Here is an 18663-nt window from a genome sequence, read left to right on the forward strand (position 1 = left end):
ATCTATGCAGAGTTCTACATGTTTCCACTTGCTGTAATTCAGAGCTAGATCAAGCAAACACATTGAATACTGTGTTTTTCCAACATGAATATCATACTGGAGTGACCTACTATTTTAATTCTCTACCAGGAAAAATTTTAATTTCTCTACAGGAAAAAAACCTGTACTTTTAACTAACCATATTAGATCAACCTTCACATTTTCTGTAAAACTATAGTTTACTCACGCACACAACTGCATTTGCATGCTTTCAGTATCTCAGTATCTTCCAAAATAGAAGACAAAAGATAAAAAATTGGACAGGGTAAAGCGAACCACAGATTACAGGATGTGAAATGACACAGCTACAATTATTGGCTGATCGTGCTTACTCTGTATTCAACAGCAGTAGACCATTAAAGCCCTTAATACTTTTATGCCTGCATGGTTCACTAGCCTGGTAAAACAGTTTAGTGCTGCTCTAGCTGATGAGGGATCAAAATTTAAGCAATTCATAGAAAGCTTACTCCTAGTCAGTGGTAGAAAGGAAGAATGACACTTGAGGTATTCACTGACGACATTTGAGCAGCATCCTCTTTGGAAACTCTTTGTTACAATGCTAGGGGGTTTTAAATTGGTGCAGAAGCCAAGTATACTGTTCTGCCAGCTGGTGATTAGAGCTCAGTTGCTGCTCAGTAGATAGGCTGGTAATCTAAACATAGAAGTGTTACAAAAGGTATAAATACTCCAGTATATCTCAGGGGTACCCACAGTTCTAGGCAGGATCTTTTTCAAGGGGAGTTTCTCCTCAGAAGCCTAACAGTACATGCTAGAAAGAAAAATTAATTTCTAGACCTTCATATGAATAAAGGACTACACAGAATTTTGATTAAGGAAACGAGTTAGTCATTTCATCTGAGACAGGAGTGGCATATATTTTGTCCTAGAATAAGAGCCTTGGGAAGTCGACTTCTCAGACTAGATTCACCAAACCTGGAAATGCTTGTCAACAGCAGAAACAGTAAACTTCAAAGTTCGGGGATTAACTAAGGAAGACCCGTGCAATTGAACACAATGTTAAGAGAAGTGGAAAAAAACCCAGCTCCTCCAGTTATTCAGAAAATGTTGACGAAGATTTTTTGTTTCACTCACACAAAGCTTGGAAGTCCATTTAATAAAAAGTACAGCCTTCACTTCAGAATCGATATGCATTTATCCACCTAATTTATCACTAGATGCATGCAAATCAGAATATCAAAGTTGGAATGTTCAACGTTTGTGCCTAATTACTGAAAGTACATTTAGTAAGTCTTTTTTCAGGTATCTTGTTGAAATGACATGCCTACACAGTCCGATTACAGAGTACTTGATATAAAGCACTACATAACTGAACTGGTAAAGAAATCGCCCAAACTTAATATCAAAATACTGTCATTCTAGTAAAGAAGGTTTTAAACACTGAATAATAAATTTTCTGCTGGATGAAGAATGCATTCTTTCCTCCACTTCCACCTGAAAAAGTTAGGGTTTTGCCTTCCCCCCTGCAAACCCTGATAAAACATCTCAAGAATTTTGTACTTATTAAAGAAGGGAGAAAAGTAAAGTGCACGCTTTCTAAATATATGATATAGTTCAATACAGCTATACAAAAGGAAAAGATTTTGCTGAAGTGTTGAACAGAAGTGAAAGCTTCTAGGAAAAAAAACTTAGGAAAATCCAAGAGATTTATGATTATTCATCCAAAAGCATATCTAATCATTCTTACTCTATCGTCACCTATTTACAAAAGAAAAGGTGAAAAGTTGTCCATCTTTAGGTGACAAAAACAACTAGACCAAAGAACAAAGAAACAAAAAGAAAACCACCTGCCACTGCTGCAAGTGCTTCTCTCTTAGCGAAGAAAACCAGCATATTCATGTTACTTTTGAAAATTGGATCGATGGGTAGTTTTCCCTGTGAGACCTTTTCTCTCAGCCCAATCACTGAAAAGGAAAACTAACATGCTAAGCAGGAAATTCACAATTCCAAATGATCCCATTTAATCTTGCCAGTTCAGCAGCAATCCATTCCAAATTCAGCTGCAGACAGCTTGCACGTGTAAAGTAGCAGTGATTCCACAAATCAATCTGGAGTAGTTGCCAACTAGCTGCCCCTACATTAGAATCACAGTCTGACAGACTGGTGGTTGAGTGGGAAGGGACCTCCCAGCCCACCTAGTTCCAACCCCCCTGCCACAGGCAGGGACACCCTCCACTAGCCCAGGTTGCCCAAAGCCCCATCCAACCTGGCCTTGAACACTGCCAGGGAGCCAGGGGCAGCCACAGCTTCTCTGGGCACCCTGTGCCAGGGCCTCAGCACCCTCACAGGGAAGGATTTCTGCCTCACATCCCATCTCCATCTCCCCTCCTGCAGCTTCAGGCCATTCCCCTTGGCCTGTCACTCCCTGCCCTTGGCACCAGCCCCTCTCCAGCTTTCCTGGAGCCCCTGCAGGGACTGGAAGGCCACAATTAGATCTCCCTGGAGCCTTCTCTTCTCCAGGCTGAACCAGCCCAACTCTCTCAGCCTGTCTCCACAGCAGAGGTGCTCCAGCCCTTGCATCATCTCTGTGCCCTTCTCCGCACTCTCTCCAACAGCTCCATGTCCTTCTTGTGCTGGGGACCCCGGAGCTGAACACAGCCCCGGAAAAAATTAACTGCTATGATGTTGCCCCTACAATTTTTAACAACTTGTTATTTTAGCATGAAAATACTCAACTTACTTTTAATACGGATAAGAGACTCCCTACAGAACTCAGCTAAACTTTTATCCAAATACTCCTCAGGATTCAGAAATATAGACAAACATATTTTAATGTTTTAGTTTTACTTAAAACCTGTTTCAGCATTTCCTAAGATACTTCTATCCATTATAGCATGGAAACTTCATAACATTTTAGAAATTAAATACAAGTTTTGGAAAAAAAAAAAACCAAAAAAACCCAACAAACCCACCAACAAACCAGCAACAACAAACTACCTCCAAAACAAATCCACAGAAAACAACCCTCTCCCCAAACAAACAAAACCCCCCAAAAAACCCCAACCCAATCCCACAACCCATCATCAAATCCACTAAAATAAAAAAAAGGCCAAAATATGTTTCAACTTCATTACAGTTAGCCTTACGATTTCCCTGCATTCAAAAAGGAATTCTTCCACTAGAGATGCAACTTATACCAGTAAGAGTCAGTCCTTCCCTTGATTTTCATCCAAAAGTACATCAACTGTTGTATCTGCAAACAGAATAACTTAAACTGGTAAAAGAAATATCCCCCCTACCCCAAAGCCAGTGGTGGTTATGGTGGTAGTGTCAATTTACACTAATTAGGGATGTGTTTTTACATTAAAACAAACCTTGAACTTTGTCAGAAAAGCACAAAGTTCTAGTAATCTAAATTTCTTCACAGATTACACTTGTTCTGCACACATTATTTTAAATCACTAAAACTGAATATTCCTAAAATATAATCAAGGGAGATTTACACAGCTGTCTCACAATTCTGTCTCAATGAGACTATTCAGAGTTCAGAGGACACACTCCAGTTTGGCAAAAAAGTTGCTTTAAACTGATGTGGGGTCATAGGAAAAAAAAAAACGAATGGAGAGTTTATTTAAAGTGGCTTGTAGGGTTCACAGACTAATTTGTGCAACCTTTTCCTACAATTGTATCTATGCCACTATGGTAGAAAGCTTAACAATGTCATTCAATAAATTTATCTACCTATTTCAGAACTACTGTAGTAATTTTAAAAGTTTTTATTAAGTTAAAATCTTGCACAATTTGACAAGTAATAACAAAGGCTTTTCTGAATTGTGTTTCCACTGTAGTGTTTCTGAAGCAATGAAGTTAAGGTGTGGCAATTCTTACGAATACAGACCTACTGCAAATCAAGAGAGATTCCTGTATAAAAGGAAGTTAGGCCATAGCAAACAGCATAGTAGTTTCTGTTTAAGCTTAATAAAGTAAATAACTGCACTGGAAAATATTCTGTTCTGGGCTTTCTGCCATACAGGAAGGGTGTTGAGTATGTCAGTGTCCATAATTATTATCAACAGAAAAAATACCAAAAAGCAACAGTTCAGCTCTTAATTCTTTCACGTTATCATTTTCAAGAATGAAGTACAATTCACATCTTCCTCCCCCTTATATTCTTTCTAATGTGTCTATACATTTTAAAGTTAAGCTACAGTTCTGAAGTTTGTGTTACACTAACTATTAAATACAATTTTAATTTTATTTTTTCCTTTCATCAGAATTGAGTTACTTAACAGTCCACATGTCTAATAGTCTTTTTATGACTGGAAAGGGGAAGAGCTTCTAATCTCCTTTTTAAAATTAAGAAATATTCCATTATCGTTTTTTCTCTAAGAATAAGATCAAAACATTTCTTGGGTAGGAAAGGGAATGTTAACAAATGCTTTTTTACTGCATACTTATGTATCAATCTATTATAGACAATGCTGTCATAATTGTATGTTCAGTTTAAGCAATCATCATTGCATCAAAACTGCAGAAGCAATCTGGACAGGAATCACAACAGTAAGACTACTGGCTGGTGATCACCAGCAATTACAGTACTGCCATTTACTGCAATGCTGCTCGTCATCCAAGCTACCATTACGAGCATGTTCTCTGTGAACTGCAAAATAAAATGGGCCAACTGAAAATCACCACAACTGTACTTTAAGCATATGAGTTCTAACTGACATTTGTGAGAAGCTAAGATGGCACAAGGCAAACTACTGTCTGAGACGATGGGAAGTGACTTAAGATCACTAACTCAGATGACTGTGTTTACTCGTATCTCGACAGCCTCCAGCATTAATATCCTTTGCACTGGAAGATTTAATATTAGTTTTAATATCACAAAGAAATTATTAGGGTTGCTACTGTCATCTTAAAATATTTTTGAAACTATTAATTTAGGCATGAAAATAAAGAGCCAAATTTCATCATCCTGCAGAAAATTTTCATTTAAGAATGAAGTTCTATGGGTATGAAATCTGTTGATATCAAGATGAAATGATCTAATTCTCACTTTCTTTTTTTAAATATTAATATGGGACAACATATGAGAACTAATACATCAAGTGTTTGCATTCAGAGTTAATATCTTGGATTGAGTACTGACTTATCTTAAAAGAAGTTCTGAAACAGAGACAGCAAAGCAGATTTATTCTGAAATTCCGATGTTATTTATGTTTTATCCAAGAAAGATGATTCTTATTTCTAGTTCTGACAATGCTAGCCAAACGATCCCTTCTCTCTGTTCTTTTTTTTAAAAACAAAACCCAAAAACTTTAGTTAGAATTTCTTTGTAAAACTGCAATTTTTTTCCCCTTGAACAATTTTACAAATTTAAGCTGAACTTGATTTCAAGCACAATTTTATTTTCCCTATAGAGTCTAGCACTAAGATATATGCCCATAAATGTGTTGCAGATTTAAAATATATTACTATCTTGGTATTGATAACTGAAACCAAACTCAAAGGTTAAAACCCATTCTTTAACAAAATACAATTAATCATACCAAAACCTTTATGTGCAAATTTCTGTAACACTGTACACAACTTTGCAGAGTGTACTAAAAAGACTGGCTCTCAATGTTGCACCAATTCTACATCAGCTTTTTTTTTTAAAAAAAAAAAACCAAAATCAAACCTGCATTTCAGGTCTGGTTTACCACAACAGGGCATACGTTCCAAGGGATACAGAATACCATAATGATGCTTCTGTTCAATGCAATTAAATGAACCCTTTATATTCAGATTCTAACATTCTGATGTACAAAATATACTACACTAACGCTAGGCAACATGTTTTAGAAAAAATGATGTTTTCTTCCAGCAATGCAATAAAAGACAATGGTTAGCTCCACAACGCACAGTGAGTTTCCGAACTGCTGAAAGCAAGGTGTATACCTGTTCCTTTACAGAAGCTAGAATGGTGGTGGCGGTAGTCTCTGGTTCCATGCCTGGGCCTGTGGAAGTTTCCTGCGTTGTCTGCGGCAGCCCCTCCTCCACCATCGGGGTCTGCTCAGGGGCTGGCATTTCGCCTGCAATAACAATATTTTAAAATAGTTTACATTTTGAGCCAAGATGGTTAAAATTCACGTTTTTGGGATTATTGTTTTTTTTCTAAAACCTTTCCAAACTCAACCAAATTAGCAGAAAACTTTGTATTATTAATATCAACATATATTGCTATTACTGTGCTTCCCCTTCATAAATTGAAATCCAGATTACATACAGAACGTGAGGGCCAGGCAGAAGCAAGCTGGCAGCATGACTTTTAAAGATTATTTTAAAAACATTATCTTGTGGTTGTTACTAAGAGTAGCAAAATCCAAAATGCACGAAAAATGCTAGTGTTAAACATCAAGAACACCCAGGATTAGAAAAGTTTACCACATGTGCAGTTTTTAGCATAGAAGAATGACATGTAACAGCAGAATGCTTTGCTGTCAGGAACAAACCATGGAAGAGACTAATTATGGTAATAAAAAATTAATGGGAATAATGCTTCTAGTGTTCTTTTTGCAAAAGAGGAAATTAAAACACTACAGTTAAACCAATTGCCCTGGGCTATGGATAGCGTGGAAAGGACTGACAGGATTAGCATTTGAGAATCCCAAGCTTCATTATTGCAAAGGCAGCACACCAACAATTCCAGAACATGTAAAAAAAAAAAAAAAAAAGCATTTCATTTGTTTAACTATAGAAGTCACTATTAATTGATATTACAAAGATAGTTATGAAATACGTTTAATATTTTGAAAATAGCAAGTAGGTGGTATTCACATAACTTCTGCACATATACCATGCTTTAATTTCCTTCAGAAAAAAGAAAATAAAGCTCATGATTTCTAATGTTAAAAGTAGTCAATACTTCATTTTAGATTTTCAAAATAAACAAACTCAATATTCCTAGAGGAGACAAATATGAACAGCAGCTACCTTCCTTTCATTTCATAGACTGACAGCCTGGTCTGGGTGGTAAGGGGCCTCCCAGCCCACCCAGTGCCACCCCTGCCACGGGCAGGGACCCCCTCCACTAGCCCAGGTTGCCCAAAGCCCCATCCAACCTGGCCTTGAACACTGCCAGGGAGCCAGGGGCAGCCACAGCTTCTCTGGGCACCCTGTGCCAGGGCCTCAGCACCCTCACAGGGAAGGATTTCTGCCTCACATCCCATCTCCATCTCCCCTCCTGCAGCTTCAGGCCATTCCCCCTGTCCTGTCACTCCCTGCCCTTGCAAACAGCTGCTCTCCAGCTTTCACAAAGAACAAGACACAGCTTAAACTGCAAACAGGCTCCAAGGCCGGGAATGGACCCAAAGTCTTGTCAGTCCTCACCTGTTTTAACCATGACCATCCCTTCTCCACCACCTGCCTTTAAAATGCTGAATCAGTATTCAGGTGGGCACGCACCACCCTAAAAAGACACCGGACAATCTACAAGATCCGTGGCTGTGCCGTAAAGCTGCACATTTCTGATTCGGTTGGAATAGTTGAGTTGACCCTCAAGGGATCTCTTCTGGAATCACCCTACGGATCGCTTGCCCTGTCAGGACATTTTCTGCACTTGTGCCTATGCTCAGAGCCCAAACGCAGGTAGAGCATGGTGCTGTCAGAGGATTTCTAGTACAGGCAGCCTGGGGCAGAAAAGATGAGTGGAAGCCAGAAGAGAGGTGATGTAAGAAAAAGTATTTTCATTCCGCTTTGTGTACAGTGGCATGCGCACAGTGAGTGGGATGGCTGCTGCTCAGGAGCCGCTCCAAGTGCGTTAGCAGGTGGTCTTTGTTAACCACACTGCTCTGGTCTGCTGAGAGCTGGTAGCACGGTTAATGTGGAGTTTCACATCAGGCACTGAGGGAATCAAACAACAGCTTCTGAGAAACTGAAGTGAGATGAGCGATGAGAGGCATCGGAGCAGTCATGGGGGTAACATAAGCTACAGGAGCCTGGTCACCCATCCGCTTCTACCACCATGAACACAGAAAGAAAAGCTGTTTCCAAAGCCACGTTAGAGCACGAGCCTCACCTGGGCTCAGGTGCTTTCTGGAGAAAGGTCTCTCCCCCCCTCAGCAGCTGCAGGTCATGCATGGAGACTGCCCAGTAACCTGGAAAGAGCCTGTATAAACAGCCTGTTCTCACCTCACATCCATATCGCGTTTATCTTCTGGAACAGGGGAAAGAAATTGCACAAATACCATGCTGCCAGGTTTCTGGTGTCAGGATTGCAGAGGGAAATCTGAGCAGGCTAGTTTAGCCACACAACCAGCAACTCCTTTTCCTTCTTCCCTCACCTCACCGTCCAACAGGACCAAACCAGTAACGTGGCAATACAAAGGCCATGCCACTCTGTCCTTATCTAAAAAACTGAAGTCCACAGTATGTTTCTTCCCCTCCCAGCACAGTCACAGCACCTCCACGCCCCAGCAAAGCCTTTCCCACCACGTCCAGCCTCACCTGGCCCACACCCTGCTCTCTGAGGGCCAGGGGGCCCGGCCACCGCCCTGCCCACCCCGGCCCCGCTCCTCACCGCCAGGCAGGCGTTCGTGCCCCGGCCGCAGGGGAGCGGGGCACAGCGGCAGGCTGCGGGGTGCGCGGCCCCCCGTCCCTCCCCACCCAGGCCGCCGAGCCCCAAGGGGCGGGAGGCGGCAGCCCCACCTGGACCACAGCCTCCGGCCCGGCCCGCCTCCCAGCCGTTCCTGGCTGGCTCCGAATAAACGGGCTCTTCGCTTGGCTGCCAGAGAGCTGGTGAGAGAAGTAGGGAGCGCAGCGCAGAGAGCACGAGAAGGGAGGGAGAGGCGCCGCTCCCCGGCCCTGCCGCGCCCGCTGTGCCTCCCCATCTCCGGCCACCGGACGGGGCCGGCAGCGGGTGCTCCGCGGGCCGGGAGTGGGGCCGGGAGCTCCGCGGGCCGGGAGCGGGAGCTCCGCAGGTCAGGAGCGGGAGGGGGTGCTCCGCAGGTCAGGAGCGGGGCCGGCAGCGGGTGCTCCGCGGGCCGGGAGCGGGAGCTCCGCAGGTCGGGAGCGGGAGGGGGTGCTCCGCAGGCCGGCACCGCCCTCAGCCCGCCCGCCCCTCCCGGCAGCGCGGGGGGCATCAGAGACGGAGAGACGGGCCATGTCCTCCAGCTACCAGCATCCTACCTCTACCAGGGAAGCTAGAATACAGTAAGTTCATTTTTTAACAACAACAAGAAAAAAAGAGGCAAAAGGAGAAAAAAAGGATAACAACCATTTTTTCCACTGTTACTTTATGCCACCCAACTGTCTGAATCTGTGTCGAAAGGCCGGTGGGTGCGCGTGGCTGAAGGAGACCACGGTGGGTCACTGCAACTGAATAGCTATGAAGTGGTATTACATGCTACCTGGCTTCCAAAGTGCCACCAGATGAATAACCAGCTGTATCTGGCTATTTTGGAAATGACATTTTTATTCATTTCAAGCTTGCAAATACAAAGGCTGCCACACAGATTTTTAAGCCGCCCGTAAGCCTGGCATACACCTAAAGCTTCAAGGACCGTTGTTTCTACAAGAACCGATTAAATAGCATTCAAGCAAGTGGAATAAAAAATGTGCTCTAATAGTGATATAAAAGCCAAAGTGAGAAATGTAACTTTTAAGGTTTTAGAAAATAAAAATGTATTCTTCTAAGGTTTTACTTGTAAAAATCAACTCTTTCATCAAGATGTAATAACCCAAAGAATCACAGAATACACGTTATGATTCCCTGGGTCACACCCAATTTTTTAAATCACTTTCCATAGTTCTTTCATGACTGCAGCTCAGTGTTTCAGGTTTCTAAATGGACTTACATTTGCAAGCATATCATTGTATTGGCAATAAAACCACTTGGTCAAGCTCTCCCTTCATTTGGGAATATTTGCTAAGTACTCAAAAGGCCAAATCCCAGAAAACTCTCACAAGTCACACATGAGCTTCTCTCAGAAATGGGCCGCTTTCTCGTCCATACACCCCGATGTGTCTTCACCTGCACGGTAACCAGGGCAGTGTCCGTTGTGCTTTGGGACTTCCAGGAGAGAAGCACAAAATACAGTACAATAATAAATGAAGCCAATCTTTTAAATTAAAAAAAAAAAAAAACAAAAAACACACAAAAAAAAGCAGCACTGAATTCCCAATTATGCAGTTATGCATGTCTGTAGCTTTAAATCAATTAAATACTTAGATGTGTTGTGGTGTAACCCCAGTGGGCAGCTCAGCCCCACGCAGCCGCTCGCTCACTCACTCCTCCCCAGTGGGATGGGGAGAGAATCGAAGGGCAAAAGTGTGAAAACTGGTGGATTTGAGATAAAGGCGGTTTAATAGCGAAAGCAAAAGTTGCACGCGCAGGCAAAGCAAGACAAGGAATTCATTCCCCGCTTCCCATGGGCAGGCAGGTGTTCAGCCATCCCCAGGAAAGCCGGGCTCTGCCACGTGTAACGGTGGCTTGGAAAGGCAAACGCCATCGCTCCGAGTGTCACGTCCTGCCTTCTTCCCCCAGCTTTTATTGCTGAGCACGATGCCATATGGTATGGGATAACCTTTTGGTCAGCGGGGTCAGCTGTCCCGGCTGTGTCCCCTCCCAAGTCCTTGTGCCCCCCCAGCCTGCTCGCTGGCGGGGCAGGGTGAGCAGCAGCAAAGGCCTTGAGGCTGTGCAAGCGCTGCTCAGCAGTAACTAACACATCCCCGTGCCAGCAGCACTCTTTTGGTCACAGACGCAAAGTGCAGCACCGTAGGAGTTTCTATGAAAAAATTAACTATCCCATCCAAAACCAGTACAATGTGCCATCATGGTCATACTTTTAAATTGCCAGTTCTTTCCAAAGGTTCACCTACAACGGTAAGTTATGAGATACCTTAAAACACTGAAATCAGTGCAATATTTATTCCATCAAACAAAAGAAACTTCTTAATTTTCTTTAAGAGATATGGGGAAGAAAAGCACAGCTTTTTTTTCTCTACTTACTTTAAAAAAAACCTTGACTTTTTTGAAGCTTCTATGATGTGCCACAAAAGTACTATAAAATGTAGTGCTGATTCCTTGTCAGTGATCACTTTCAAAGTGAATTGCCTAAAGGAATGCTTAAAAGTGGACCGACTAAAAACCTCTACAAAAATATGATATAACGAGCACAGATGTGAGATTATCTCAATTTGTCTTTTCCATAATTTTATCTGTCACTTCACTCTCTTCTCACCCCAACACTGTGAAATAACTCTTGAACCTATCTGTAGTAAATTTCTCTAACAAACCAGTCAAGAAAATGTACATCTGAACTAGTTGGAAGGTATGGTAAGTTGAACAGAAAATATACCCAACGTCAAGTCTCTAATACTAACACTCACATGAAAACCAATCAAATTAATTATTGATGAGGATGTCAGTGTTAAATGTACATCTAAATCAGTGTTAAGAGGTGTAATTAGAGAGCTATACCCTTCCACACAGGCAGTTGTTTTAACTGCTGTTCTTTCAATTAACACATTTCTTGGCAAAGTTACTGATTTTCTAATCTTGATTTCAAGATTAGACAGCCGTTGGCTTTGATCCTACACACACTTACATGCAGACTTAAGCAGCGCAAAGGAGTACGCTCATTCCCTCCGACCCCCTGCGTGGCCAGGCAGCTGCCGGGCGCGCGAGCGAGGGAGGCACGGGGAGATGCTCTCCACGGCCAGCCCCACGGAGGACCCGGTCCCCACCGCCGTGCCTCCGTATGGGCACGCTGTTTGAGGAAAGGAACTCAAAGTCAATTTAGATTCTCATATTCACCTTACGGGAACAGGGCATACCAAACGCAGGATTCGTGAGAGCCTTAAAATCAGGTACGAGTAAAACTCCTGAGGAGTTAATAAGAAAACCTCTTTCTTCCTTACGCAAGACTGGGATTTACTGGCTGAAGATACTCCCTGGACTTAGTTGTGTTAATCACTCCTTTGGGTATGGATAACTGATTCATTACTGGAAAACAAGCAACCAGACTTCACCCCTGAAAAAACTAGGTTCATCGTTATTTTGCCTGCCTCTCGTGTCACGGCCCAGCAGTTAGATCTCACCCAGAATGGGAGACTTTGTTCTTACGTGTTTCCCGGCCCGCCCAAATCCTCATTCCCGACAACCCTTCACTGCAGTATCCCAGCTGCTGAACTGCAGTCAGGATGGATGCGGGGCTGCTTCCCACAAACCTTACGCATTGATGAACCCCACAATACACACGGGTACCGTTTACAAATGCACCTTCAAGCTTCCTTGTATTCCAGCTCTTTCCATTCTCAAATTGCTCCTGCACGTTAAAGATACCGAGATCTATGAAAACTCAGAAAACGTATTTTACTGTTCTACTACTCTGTGCAATGCACTTCAGCATACATTATTCACATCTTGAAATTAATGGATACGAGAGAAAAGTTTAGAGATTTAAGTTCTCTGCTATAGCAAAGAATGCATGAGAACTGAAAGATTTAAATGTTTTGAGATGATCTTTTGGTGGATGTCACAGAACTACACACTTGTGAATGATGTAAACAGTTCTAAGCTCAAAAGCGTACCGTGAGATCCTTTGAAACTTCTGGGGGAGATTAACAGCAGACAAGGAGAACAGTAAGAATTTACTGCTGGTTTTTGTGGATTTCAGTCTCTGATAAAAAGAATGTATTTTCAATGATCTAAACATTTTTTCAGAAAAACTGTTAAATGCTTCATCTTGTAGCATACATCTGAGAAAATTCTTAACACCTATTCTGAATTTTGAAATTCCCTATTTAAAAGTAAAGGACAACAGAACCGAAGCAGTGACAATCTAGTTCTAGGCTGGCCTGCATTTACATTTTCAAACTAGATGCAAGGAAAACAAAGCCTCTAGTCTGAAATACCCTACAATAATTCTCTAAATAGCGGCTTTTCCGTCCTCTCTACCGTGGATGTTCACTCAAACAGTTTCATGAAACCATGCCGTACGTCAGATCAGAGCAAACCAGGCCATCAAAAGGAGCCAGCGTTCACTCCAAGGAGTGCACGGCAGAGACCATCTCTTTGGGCAACTGCAGGGATTTGCTCGAGTAAACCACGTTTAAACAGCCGCTTTAACTGCCTCTTCAGAGGACACCCATTGCCTCCACTATGCACAATTAGCTTGTTTTCGTCTAGCACGCAAAAGCACCGACTCCTAAAACCCTCCCAGATGTTCTCCTTTGGTACAAACACAGCAGACTTCTTGGCACCCCGGCACTGATGATGGGGCAGATTCACCAGTTTTCTCTCGCAGCTTGCCAATGCTGGCTTTCATACCAGTCCTCTAAGCACGCTGTGAGGTTCTGGGGTGCCAAAACGGGTAATACTTTCTTTTGTGTCTGATCGAATGGTCAAACAGCTGCAAAGCAAACAGGTTCAGTGAGTTCATCTGACACAAAGCTATGCTTTTTTGGGGGGAGCTGGGGGTGTATTTTTCTGAACCAGCCGATCTTGCAGCCATGTAATCACTGATGCAAGGAAGGAACAAGAATACACAGTTGAGGAGGAGAGAAGAAATACGAGAAATCACTGAGTGTAGGAAACCATGCTTTAATTCTTCATTGTCGTTAGTCTCTACTCCCCACCCCTCACTGCTCCTCCTGTTATTTTCGTAGAGATATCCAGATACTTTTGCCAGCACCAAGTAATCCCTCTCCTTGCAGTGCAGACCCAAGGAGAAGCCAGACCTTTCCAGGTTCCCTGCAAGACAGGAAAAGCGGTGCTTTTCCACAGCTCCTTACTCACTCCCCTTCGTATTCCTCTGCCTTCCTTACGCAGGTCGTTCTCCCACATTTTCTCCTTACCTGCGCTCCCTGTTTCTGAGCCTCCCGTTGCTGCCTTTGGGTCAGCAACAACAGCCACCAGAGTAATTTGCAGTGAAGAGGTAACACAATTCTCACCAACGGTGTCAGCTAGGATAGGATAGACTGTATCTATTTCAGCAGGGAAACACGAGAAAAACAACGAGGAACATCTCATCACAGAAAATCCTCATATTTATCTAGCTACAAGATTAACTCAAGCAACAGGAGTAAATCACCAAGGACATCAGAGCAATACTCATTAGTACAGAAGGAAAAAAGTTCCACTAAGCAAAAAATCAACCTTCTGGGACACTGACATGTTATTTATCATAGAACTAAGTTATTCTTATAAATCTACACTTAAGCAACAAGGCACATCTCAGCTCTTGGTCAAAGATCCTTCTTTTTTCATCCTTTACAGTATATGTGAAAGTCAAAACCAAAACAAGACTTACTACTTTTCTACAGCTTTTAGATGAAGATGTTGATTAAAATTTATCCGATTTTTTCAGTTAGTTCACAGACATGTCAGTACACCTCTAGGTATGAGTAGCTCCCATTAGCTACAAGGATGGAGTGTTGCTTGCCTACACACCAGGCAGTGATTTGCATTCTCAAGCTTGGTGCGACCAAGTGACCGAACTAAGACAAGCTCTGTATTACGTCTACCAGCTTATAGTTGTGTGTTCGGATGAAAAGACAGCAGATGACAACTTATCCACTTGCAAAGATGATGCAAGCAATTAAAAATGGATTATGTGAAAGACGGCTCAAGCATTTACATGAAAAAAAGGTTTTAACATTTCCAGATGCAGTAAGTCAAGATACTTCAAACACCACACCATAGGCTAAACATTCTGTTAAGGTATCACTTTTCTTCACGGACATTAGCAGTGCAGAAGTTCTGGTCATGTAGACTTAAGGATGAAACCAGGGAAGTAAATATATTATCTGATGAAAACATGGAAGAAACTGACTTCTGTAATGACAGGATAAAAAACCCACCTCCACAATTGTGCAGACCGAGTCCCACAGTAACAAAAGAGACCTACACACAACTGATACGCTGCTGAGAAACGTGGGAGACGTGTTCAACTATCTTACTGCTAAATTTAGCGCCTTCCTTGTCCCTTTTTCTTTCCAGAATACATTTTTTCCTCTTTTTTTTTATTTAAATGTGTGCAGGTTCAAAAGACATTTGGTGCTATGTCCTTTTTAAAATGTTAAAAATTATTACCCTAGCTTTTGGATAAACGTATTTTTGTTATAGCTCCTACTAAAAGACAGTTTTTTGGTTTGGTTTTTTTTTTTGGCCGATGGCTACATACTTTAACTCCACTCCAGTGAGCAGGCAAGATTCTACATCCACAAATATCCAGTTGTAACATGCTTATGAGATTAATATTTTTTATGGCTTTCAAACTAACCATTCACCAGAAGAGATCAGACAGGTAGAGCAAGACAACCATTTTGAATAAAGGCATATTTACGATCATATCCTTCAAGGCCTGAGGCACCATTTGTAGCTCACCTTAAAAAAAGAAGAATCTCTGTCACCTGAAGGATATGCCTGGGGAGCGTCCACACTTCACAAACGTATGAAGTACCACAAGATAACTGGCAATAAATAGAGTTTTCAGTAGTTTAAGTCAACGAGGCTCCATGCCTTAAAGAAAAGACAAAGGACAGACCCCAAATCTGAGCCTTTCCTTCGGACCACCCCAAGCCTGCATGGCTCTGCCCTGCCCGTACGGCCGAACCCACGGCCATTTAGAACCGCCTCAGCAGAGCACAGCGCTCACAACCGGCTCCACAGACGAGCAAACAAACAGCAGATCTAGCTCGAGGGATAAAGCTCAGTCTTATCCTAGTGCAGGCTGACGGGGAGGGGGGAGATGTAGCATCACAGCAGTTTGGGTTTTCCAAACAGACGGTCAGGTGACAAAGTCATCCAGCAATTATTCATTCGACCATTCGTAGAAGGATAAATTCTTGGTTTGGTGTTGGAACATCTCCATTAACTTGGGGTATGCAGTCATTCAGAATGAACATCACAGAACAACAGCCGAGGGACCGCAGTGCCTGTACGCTGCGCAGTGCTGCTACCAAACACTTGCAAAGTGTACGAGCTCCAAACCGGTACTTTTCCAATCTCCCACCTGAAAACTCCGATAAACAAGCAAACGGGAGTTAAACTGAGAATAACTGTAAGTAAAGATATAAACGCTACCAAGCAGAACACTAGCTGCAGCTGCTATTCAATTTCCACTTATATTTTCTCCTAGCCCTGTAAAATTATTACTGAAGTATTACTCTATACGTTATTGCTAGTTACAATGCACACTAACTGTAGTCAGATATATTTCAACTGGGAGCATTATGAAACCAAATTTATTTTATACGCATTTATAAAAGTATCCTCCTCAATTTTGTCATATAGTATATTGGAAAAAAAAATGATATAAACAATTTTCCCAATGATAAAAATTAACAGCTACAACCACAATTTTAAAAGGCAGCTGAAGAGTTACAGACTTCCACAGCTCTCCCTGTTTTGTCAATGCAAGTTTTTGAGGGATGCGGTGTAACGCACATCACTGAGACAGTCTGGAACTAGCCACTACCAACCCCCCGCTGCATCCTGCCTTTAAAAACCAGCCAGACTAGATCAGCGGTGTGATTCCACTTGTATCACAGACTCTCGTATTTTTACTGACGCTGCAGTCTCCCTCTCTGCATTGAGAACTGTGGTTCAGGAACAAGTGACCAACAAGCAGCAGCTCAAACAGGGTTTAGCAGGGAGAAAAAAAAGAATCGAACTACACACTTGCAAAATTTAGAAACTGATGACATTGAAAATGTATTCTGAGTAAAAGCATAAATGCAACCTATGGTTGTTCCTGCTCAAATGACTACTACAGGAACGTCAAATTCTTGCATACCATAGAGATAGATCGGGGAGTACCTCTGTTCTCTAATAAACATGGCTATAGATTAGCAAAAATGAAGTTTCAGCAATTACTGAACTGTAGTTTTCTCTTCATTTTGCTCTGAAACAGAACTGCACGGCAAAACTCAGTTCACTGCTAAGAATGCTGTACGTGCAAACTTCTATATTTAAGCAAATGGAGCTCTCCAAGCTAGAAGCTAAAAAAAAAATTGCACGTGGTAGCAAACTCTACATGAATTAGACAACAAGCACCCAGCTTTTACGGCCAAAATTACCAATACTTCAATCCATGCTCCAACCTCCCCAAAAAAGAGGTATCATTGGTATTCTTTTTCTGAGGTATTTTTTACTTTGTTTACCCTTAAAAACGTTAAGTACTGGTAGTACAATTACACATATCTCTAGTCTATAGAGAATTTAGTATTGCTCCTAATACTGTATAAAGTGATGAAGAGCTGTGAAGCACCAAAATTTACAAGTGACATTATGATTAATGGAGATCAAAGACAGCTGAGTAACTTGAGGAAAACCATAAAGCAAGGTGAATGAGCCAATGTTGAAAAATACAAAATTATATGAACTATTCCTATCAAAGTGAACCACATGCCTTCCCACAGTAGGGGGTGGATGACAGAAGCGTAACTATAAAGTTAGACACACTTAGGCTAAAATGTTTGGCTAGGCACGAAGACTTTTTGCAGAAGCGCTGTAATGGAAAAAAGTCAGGTCAATAGTACATTAAATAATGTCAATAATTTTAACCACGGTCTGAAATAGATGCCTACAGTACAAAACGCAGACAATTCAGTATACAGACACAAGAAAATTGAGTAGGATAGAAAACTATATACTGAAGGAATGAAGATTAAGTGTGGAAATGGTGAAGAAGGGAAACAAATACTGAATGATGGCAAACGGTTCAGGTCTTTCACTGAAGCTCAGGTAAAACAGAAGAAACTCTCAGACCAGTATTCACAGGCTTCCTGTTGTGGAAGGAATTCTTTATGCGGCACTCTACGATGATGCTAAGACGTGATTTTCTTCTCCCAGTGAAAAAACTTTTTTCCTGTAAATTCTCCTACCATCATACAATTTTGTCATGAGATGGCAATATTTTGCATTGACGTTTACCAGTTCGAGACGCAACTCAGCTTTCCTGCCTCAGTTCCTGAAAGACTAAAAATATGACTCAAATGTATTTTAAAAGCTCAAATTCAAAGTTTCAAAGGAACCTCAAATACTGGTCACATCACCATCATTCTTACTTCTCACTTTTAGTTCCCTGTCCCGTATTCTAGTCTAATTCTAATTTCTGAGCATGGAAAATTAAGCACACCAAAACCAGCCACAGGCACTAGAACTTCAAGTGTTAAAAAATAGCGTGGATTTGTCAAGAGCAATTATATCAAATCTACCCAATTCTGTTCTACGACGAGCACTAGAAGAAATACACCTTGAACGTAAAGCTTTCGACACTGCCACGCAGCCTTCTGACAAGCAGCCTGGATAGCGTCGGTGAAAATTCTGCGGGGGAAAAGAGGTAAGCAGACCAGCCTGTTAGAAAGCTGTAACCAGAGCAGTAACAACCAAACCAGTTCACTCGCATCGAAAGCGGGCTTGAAACGGGGCTCTGCCACAGGCACTGCCCGGGCAGGGTGACCCGGGGGAGCAGGAACGCTTCCACCGCTGTCGGTGTTCTGGAGGCGGTGGCTGGGCAGGGAGCGCAGTCCTTGAGTTCAGAGATCATAAGCTACAGGAGAATCTGTCTAAAACCAGATGCCAAGCTCAAAAGCAGCTGATGGCAATGCAAACCGAACCCTGAAGCTTGTCTGTCCATCCCAGTGATATCCACTGATTTCCTATTACCTCCACAC

The 18663-nt window shown here is 42.2% G+C and overlaps 1 protein-coding gene across 11 annotated transcripts in view; it reads right to left on the reverse strand.

Annotated features, from left to right (window-relative positions):
- The window catches only part of PKP4 (plakophilin 4), a 102248-nt gene that overhangs the window by 65595 nt on the left and 17990 nt on the right, over positions 1 to 18663 (reverse strand). For 10 of the 11 annotated variants that reach the window (XM_054829110.1, XM_054829109.1, XM_054829108.1 and 7 more), the window contains exon 2: positions 5941 to 6074. In XM_054829110.1, the coding sequence (XP_054685085.1) occupies positions 5941 to 6069 (129 nt within the window). In that variant the 5' untranslated portion in view covers positions 6070 to 6074. Of the gene's footprint in view, positions 1 to 5940; positions 6076 to 18663 lie in introns of those variants that run through there. The other variant, XM_054829115.1, reaches the window with a different exon arrangement.

The sequence above is a fragment of the Grus americana genome, chromosome 6, assembly GCF_028858705.1.
Source record: "Grus americana isolate bGruAme1 chromosome 6, bGruAme1.mat, whole genome shotgun sequence".
Taxonomy (NCBI): domain Eukaryota; kingdom Metazoa; phylum Chordata; class Aves; order Gruiformes; family Gruidae; genus Grus; species Grus americana.